The sequence below is a fragment of the Epinephelus moara genome, chromosome 4 (genome assembly GCF_006386435.1).
Source record: "Epinephelus moara isolate mb chromosome 4, YSFRI_EMoa_1.0, whole genome shotgun sequence".
In the NCBI taxonomy this organism is placed as follows: Eukaryota; Metazoa; Chordata; class Actinopteri; order Perciformes; family Serranidae; genus Epinephelus; species Epinephelus moara.
Window position 1 is genome coordinate 17,325 of NC_065509.1, and position 8,676 is coordinate 26,000.

General features: G+C 37.9%; 1 protein-coding gene across 1 annotated transcript in view; it reads left to right on the top strand.

Annotated features, from left to right (window-relative positions):
• Window positions 1-1,399: 1,399 nt before the first annotated feature.
• The window catches only part of tmem129 (transmembrane protein 129, E3 ubiquitin protein ligase), a 14,580-nt gene continuing 7,303 nt past the window's right edge, over window positions 1,400-8,676 (top strand). Inside the window, exons 1-2 of the mRNA XM_050042780.1 lie at window positions 1,400-1,652; window positions 6,419-6,477. Coding sequence (XP_049898737.1) covers window positions 1,448-1,652; window positions 6,419-6,477 — 264 coding nt within the window. The 5' untranslated portion in view covers window positions 1,400-1,447. The remainder of the gene's footprint in view (window positions 1,653-6,418; window positions 6,478-8,676) is intronic.

The window sequence follows — 8,676 nt, forward strand, 5'->3', positions numbered from 1 at the left end:
AGGCAGCTGATGCTAACAGACTCAATAAGCTCATCAGGAAAGCTGGTTCTGTCCAGGGAGTGGAACTGGAGTCTTTGGTTGAGGTGTCAGAGAGGAGGAGGCTGAGAAAACTACTCAGTATTCTGGACGCCTCTCACCCCCTGCATGCCACTCTGGAGTCATATCAGAGCATATTTAGCCATAGACTGAGACCACAGTGGAGCACCACAGAACACCACAGGAGATCTTTTCTACCTGTGGCCATCAAAACTGTATAACTCCTCCCCCTTCTGTAAGGAGGAGATCTTAAACAAAGGACACAGACAACAATATTCACCTACATTAGGTGCACTACAACTTTTACATGATGTACATACTTTTCAATTTCTAGTGCAATATTTTCACAACATCACATGCAATATTACTTTTCAATATCAAGATAACTTGTCAATGTAGACCCCGATGTCACCTCAGGACTATCAGCCACGACTGTACATTATAGTGCTTATATTTGTATATAATGTAATCCATTCTCTTGCACTACTGTACATACTGTTTGAATCATGTATACTTATATTTACAATTTGCACAGCTGTACATACTGTATAGTTATTCATACTGTACTACAATGTATAGACATAGCCTGTTTATAGTATGTACATACCTGTAGAAATAGATGTATTTATATATCATTCATACCCTCCACCCTGTATATTAACCTGTACATATGTTATTTAATTACTGCTTATGCACTTCTGCTTAGATGCATTCTGACAATAAAGTTGCATCTAATCTAATCTAATCTAATCTAATGCAATCTAATCTAGTCTAATCTAATCTAATCTAATCTAACAATTTTCAAAATCAAAAATCATATGCAATACTACTTCTCAATGTTATATCATTGATTATCAGGTGCAGTCTGCATTTTTCCATGATTTTAGTTTATTTTTGGTAACTCTTGTATTTATCTTGAACCCATTGTTACTCTATTTTTTAATTTACTTTTGCTTCTTGTTCCTTAACATTTAATATTGTGTATATTTTGAATATTTTTTTACAAGATGGTAACATTTAGAACATATTTCGCTGGGATTTGTAATGTTGACTTTCAAATGAGAATTTTATTGCACACTTTAGAGGATGAAAAATGTCACTATTGCTAGTCTTAACTCCTTGAGATGGGGTACACACAGAAAGCCTATGTGAAATATTTGAGGGAGATAGGATCACACAATATAGCGGGGTTTTTTTCTAAATTTTTAGTAATACTATCATTTAATTAGTAGCCTACTTTATTTACCATGTGATTAACCCCAGCCACAAGAGCTCATACCACATACTCCGGTACGGTAGGTGGCGGTATATACTTTATAAACGACGGTCTGCAACTCGTTAATAAAATAAAGGAAGAAGAAAACGTGTAGAAGAAGAAACAGATAAGGAAGTAGACATCTAACACATAAGTATGGAGAGCCCGGAGTTAACTTTTAGTCTAGCATACATAGTATTCTCGCTGTGCTTCGTGTTTACCCCCAACGAGTTCCGCTCGGCCGGTTTGACCATCCAGAATCTATTTTCGTCCTGGCTGGGGAGTGAGGACTTGGGCTTCATCCAGTACCACGTCAGGAGGACCAGTATCACCATACTGGTCCACTCCGCACTGCCGCTAGGTAACACAGCTAACATCCAGTCACATACAAGGACAGGGAAATAACTCTGGCCATGTTTGTCATACAATACCGAGACCCAACCATGTAGGATAAACTAACATCAACCAAGCTGTTGGAAGGTATAGTTTGTGTCACTTTTCGTGTTACATTTTGTTAAGTCCAACACAAACACGCCCTCTTAGCTTCATGTGTTCCTGTAAACAAACAGACGCAGTGAGCGCGCGGTGACCTGACACCTTCATGTGGAGGTGGACAGCACTGGACTGTTTATGCACGGTCGTCCTATGTTTGGAACACGTAGGACATTAACAGGGATACACTTCCTGGACTCTCAAAAAGTGACGTCTGGCAGTGGCTGTTAACACCCCCAACACAACGCTGAGAGACAACACCTTATCCTCACACTCAAATCTAACGCAACACAACCAAAAACTGTGAGTGTTCTCACGGGCTGCAAGGGCACAGGTTTTATCTCAACATTGGCAGGGAGACATACTAAGGGGGGCATCTGGGGGTCCTCCCCCAAAGATTTTGAGTGTCAAACACTTCATTTCCTGCATTCTGTTGATTTTTGTATGCATCAATTTATAGTGGAAATGTATATATAAGGAAAACAAAATAAAAAATAATAAATAAAATTCAAAATAAAAACAGGCATTAATGGAATATCATGCAGTAAGTCCATTGTGTCTTTTGTTTGGGTAGATAACCTTTTTAAAATGTGTATGTGCCACCTGTTCACATCAATGAGAAACTGACTCATTTTAATTAATTTATAAACCCCTTTACTTGCATAATCCATGTGTTTCAGAAAGATTTCTGCTTAAGTACAGTAGGGGTTGGCGATATGGCCCTAAAATAATATCACAATATTTCAGGGGATTTTTGCTATAACGATGTTCTCAACAATATAACAAATTTGTTTATAAAAAAGTTATTATTCATTTAAGAACATAGAATTGCAACAAAATAAGTGATATAGTTTACACGTCACCTTAACAGTTAGCCTTCAAATATTCAGTAAAAATGAAAATTCTCTCTCATTTTTCATTTTGTGAACAACAGCAGTAACTCAGAGTGAGATTCAGGTTCTGTATACAATCTTAATAGTTAACAAAATAAAATCTACCACAAATTACACATTTAAACAGCTCCCAAATACAAAAAATGTACCCTGGGATCTATATACATAAACCAACAGGCATTTTCCCTCTGTTAACAAAATCCTAAATGATTGAGTTCAGGCTGTTATGCTACAATAACTATTGCACATTTACATATATGCAGTTTTTTTGTTGAGCCGTGAGCGGTACGTAGGTTTACATTACCAAAGGTTTAATCACTTGACGTTACTGACTCCCATGTACGTACGGCAAGAAAGGAGAAGGAGAGACACTGTGCTGCTGCTGGAGGAGTCGCTGAATGAGTTCCCTCAGCAGGGAGGGTAACTTGCGGTAACTCGCTAAAAGAGTTTGAGAAATCTGGCGGCTGTTCATAAAACATTCAGGACCCCAAGCCAAACAACACCACAGTTCATTCAACACTACTGAAGGTGCTCCTCTTTTTGGAGTCACTGTGGAGTCGTTAATAGTTTTGCTGTTTTCAGAGAGGTCCCTTAACCTCTTGACTCAGGATATCTAAATGAAAATGGGTTCTGTGGGTCCCCGCAAGTCTCCCCTTTACAGACATGCCCACTATATGTTAGGCCCATACACTTTTGGGCACACACTATGCACCTTTTTGCTAGAGCTGCATCCCAAATTAGTCTGCCAGCTTTCAGGTGATATACCACTTCTATGTGGCATATACTGTTGACCCACTATCTCCCCCAAAAGATCCTCTGTCCCCTCCACAAATAAGATAACATAGGTCTACAGTATGTGGGTCTCAGGGGGTTAATTGCAAGCTGCTATTCTGTGTCTTCAACCACACTGTTGTAGCAGAGCATCACTGATTTGAAAGAAATAGGTCCAAAAGTCAAAATCATAAAGTAAATTTATTTGCATTCATTTGATTCCTTATCAAAACACTGGTAAGAACTGCTTCATCTCATTAATATGGACTTCAGAACTGTTTTGAAATGCAAAATGGTGGAATTTTAAACCTGCAATTAAAAAGTGCAATTAATCGTGATTAACAATTGAAATTCAACAATTAGTTGCGATTTTAAAAAATCATTTGACAGCCCTTGACATATTAAAAAAATTAACCTGCTGCATTATTGCTATGTTGATATGGTAGTATCCCCATCAGACTGTCTGACAGATACAATACTTCATTAGACTGTCTTGTAAGACTGTCTTACCTCTTTTCCACCAACATGGAACTGGTTCCTTTCCGGTTTCCGCACCTAATTTTAAACCATTTAGAGCATTTCAAAATAAACTGGTTCAGAATCCGAAAAGTTGGTTCTCAACTGGAACCAAAGGTTTTACTTGATGTGAGGTGCGAACCATGATGACATCAGTGGGCGTGTTGTATTCTACAGGTTGGAAAGAGAGGATGGAGAGGTCAAGTCAGAAATCATCAGAGAGTGTGCAGTAGTCTCATTAATAGTTGGTCCATGCTTGGTTTTTAGGTAAAAACAAATAACTGTAATAACAGAACACAAGTGATCTGTTCTGTACGTCATCTATTGCACGTCTGTCCATCCTAGAAGAGGGATCCCTCCTCAGTTGCTCTTCCTGAGGTTTCTACCATTTTTTTCCCCCCATTGAAGAATTTCATCTTTATTTTAGTTGTTTTCAAAGGGGAGACGTTTTACACAAACTTAAACTTAAAAAAGTGGTTTCAGCTTTCAGTTACAGTAATAAAACATTTGTTCAACCAAAAATAACCCTTCTCTTTATATTCCTTTAAGGGTCATTTTGACTTATAATAATGATAATAACAATTCTGTAATACTGTGATACTGTACTGAGACTGTTATCATACCATGAAAATCTCATACCGTTGCAACCCTAGTCCCTACCAGAGGTGGGTAGAGTAGCCAAATATTGTACTCAAGTAAGAGTACTGATACTTTAGCACAATATTACTCAAGTAAAAGTAAAAAGTAGTTGTCCAAATAATTACTTGAGTAAGAGTAAAAGAGTATTTGGTGAAAAAACTACTCAACTACTGAGTAACTGTTGAGTAACGTCTGATTTATTTGTAAAATAAGAACATGAACGTAATCAATCAATCAAAAATAATAATCTGCAAATTCATGTATTTTAAACGATACCCCTTTAACTAAAACAAAAATAAATTAAATCTTTACAAATAGGGATGCACCGAAATGAAAATTTGTGGCCGAAGCCGAAGCCGAATATTATTAAACACTTGGCAGAATACCGAGTACCGAATACTGAATATCATTGTTTAGTTTTTCATTAGTTTTTGCAGATGAACCCCCTCCAGATTAGTGCTGTCACGGTATCAAAATTGGGACCCACTGTGTGATACCAATGAAAATATCATGGTTCTGAGTAGGCAGATGTGCCTTTTGTCATTTATAAAAAGATAAATCACTTTTCTATAATACATCAGTGATATTTCAATGGAATAAATTACTTATTGACTTATTCATACTTCAAAAACAGCATCAATAAGTGATTAACATAGGGGGGATCAAAATAAAATAAATAAATAAAATAAAAATCAACCAGCCACCCTCCTCCCCTGACAGTCCCTTCATAAGTAATGAATAGTCCCTAAAGTGCGGTGAGGTTTGTGGGCCGTTACTGCCAGAAAGAGAGAAATGTGAAAGGCTCGTTTCTCCTCTGACACGTCACACACCTGTGTTCGGCTGGCTCGGCTGTTCAGGTACTTTTGGGCAGTCATGACACCAAGAAGAGGATATTATTGGAACCAACTTCTCCGTCGCCCAGTAAGCCGATGGCCGCCGTATCTGACAGGAATACATTAACGTTACTGTCTGTGTCTGTGACCCCCGTTCAACCCACAATCGGTGGGATTCACCTTTCGTTTCTGCTGCTGGTTGAAATATGTAGGCTGCTCGCACAGCGTGCTGAATGATTTAAGCCTATTTTGCTCGCTCAAAACTATCACTACTACTGCAGTGAGGGACGGATCGCCACACTGCTGACATTTTACTCCGCCTGTCACGGCACGCTGTTTGATTGCGTTATCAAAACACGCCGCTATTATTCGGCCTTGCTTTTAACTTATTCCACCGAATACCGAATGTGTGTTTTTTTTGCAATATTCGGCAAAATATATTCGGTTACCGAATATATTCGGTGCTTCCCTATTTACAAACATAACATAAATCAAGGCACAAGAAACACAAATATATTCTTACATATACTGCACACACACACACACACACACACACATATATATATATATATATATATATGTAATTATGTACTCAGAGGTGGGTAGAGTAGCCATATATTGTACTCAAGTAAGAGTATTGTTGCTTTAAAACAATATAACTCAAGTAAAAGTAAAAAGTATTTTGCATTAAAACTACTCTGAAAAGTACAATTTATCCAAAAAGTTACTCAATTAAATGTAACTGAGTAAATGTAACTAGTTACTACCCACCTCTGGTCCCTACCGTTGATATGCAAACCAATGCCTTTGATGGACTGTATTGTACATTTTTGGTCTCATGTTTGTGCATGGTGCAGCGTGGTGTAGGTAGATTGTGTGCTCAACAGGGTCTGTAGTGGATGTGATCTGTTCCTTGTGTTGTCATTTGATGCTGTTGTTCATGTACGTTTTGCTGATGTCCATGTTGTGGTTCATCTGTCCAGGTTACTACATGGGGATGTGTATCGCTGCTCCTGAAAAAAACCTGGCATACATCCACCAGGTCAGTCAGTCTGTCTGTCTGTCTGTCTGTCTCTCTCTCTCTCTCACTATCCATCTGTCTGTCTGCAGATTTATGAACAAACTTGGTGTCACACTAAATTAAGGACACATGCACCACACTTCATGATGCCAGCTGTCTAATTTCCTGTAATTCAGAGTAGATACATATTGTAATAATGTGATTGATCAGATTCATTGTGGAGCTGTATTCCAGTTCATTTCCAGTAAGATGCACATAAATGGTTTTGTTTCATACCGCTTAGGATGTAAAATCAAGCTAGCAAAGGAGAACAAAAGAAGATGTGGTAAAATATACAACTAGCTAGCTGCCAATGTGTCAACAATGATATTTGGATTAATTTAGGTTGTGATGTCCAATGACCAAAATTCAATAATAATAGAATAAACTTTATTTATAGAGCACCTTCCATACTGTACAAGAAATGCAGCACAAAGTGCTATACAATAAGGGCATTATAAGCACTGAGTGCTTCACATGAAAACAGACATAATGAACATAAAACAGACAAACAAGGCAATTCAGTATAAAAGGACATGTAAAAACAGTTTAAAACAAAGACTGACTGATTAAACTATTGTCAGTTAAAAGTGATAATTTGAGATCCTACTAATCCAAATCTCATATAGTATTTATTCTTGTGTCACCTTTTAGGCCTCCAACGTCATTAACAATCAGAGCCTATAATTCCCAACGGGCACAGACTCACCAACAGACATTAATTAACTGAAATAAGCATCTGCAGGTATTGTCTGTGACGGGTACAGCCCACAGCTGCCACGGAATCTACCACCCAGTTATGTCACTGTGGATCAAATTCAGCACAGTCTTCCTCCGTCAAATCCGCCACCCACTAATAATAGCAAAACTGTAAATCTTAAAATCATTTTTGAATATCATAAGATGAAATGAGTCATAGAAATACATAAAATCATGACATCATAAAGTCATAGAATGTAAAACCATACAATCAAGAAAGATACAACATTTTTTAAGAGTTGCAGCACTGAGAAGTGTAACAAAAATGAAGTTTCAGACCTGTATTAGGCAAGTCAGCTAGTTAAAGGCTGAAGTGAACAGATAGGTTTTTAGCTTTCTTTTTAAAATATTTAGCGAGCTAGCATCCCTTATATCTACAGGTAGTGTGTTCCACAGCTTTGGGGTGTAATTGACACAGGCTGCATCCCCGATCTTCTCTGAGAAACTAGCAGCAGATGATCGCAGTGTTCTTGGAGGCAATTACTTAAAAAGGGGTTAGCAACCTAGCTTGGTCCCAGCCCATTTCAGGCTTTGTATATAAGGAGGAGGAGCTTAATATCAATTGTAAATGTAATAAGCCAGTGCAGAGCAGCTCAGACTGGCCTGATGTTCTCTCTCCTCTTGGTACTGGTTAGTAGCAGAGCTGCAGAGTTATGAATAAGCTGAAGTCTCTCAGTGATGTTTTTCGGGAGGCCAGTAAAAAGGGCATTACAGTAGTCGAGTCGCCTCGAAATAAAGGCATGAAATAATTTTGCAGCATCTTTTTCCTTCTTTTTTTTTCAATGTCAGGACATCTAATGCCAACATCAGTGGATGTAGAATACTTTGACAGATGATATTTATATGTTGTTGTTTTTAAGTTGTTTTGTTAGATAACCAAAATCCGATGTCTTCCAAACGTCTCATGCCAACGTCATCTGGACGTAGAAGAACGACCAGTGATGTAGTGGTAGTTGATGAGGTGGGTGTACTATTAGGTAGATGGGTAGGTTACAGAGGAGAAAGTGGGTATACTCTCCTATATTCCAATGGCTTTTGGATGATAGAAGGCTATACTGTGAACAGCTCTAAAAAGAGATGGGTATGCCCTGTGTACCCCGTATACCTTCCGCTACACTACTGATAACCACATTTAGTCATAAAGATCACAAAACCCAACGTGTGTAACACATCATGATGTTTATGTCCACACAACATGGAATTCTGACGTTATTAGACATATAAAATATTATCAGCCCGTAAGAGTCCTGCCAGATGCCTCCTGCTGCTGCTGCCATCATTAGTCATTAGTCATACTTCTACTGTTATTATACACATATGACTATTCACATGTATACTGCCAGATATTAATATATACTTTCAACATATTGTACCACAGTAGCCAGAACTATAACTATAATATTATTACTTTCAATAATGTTG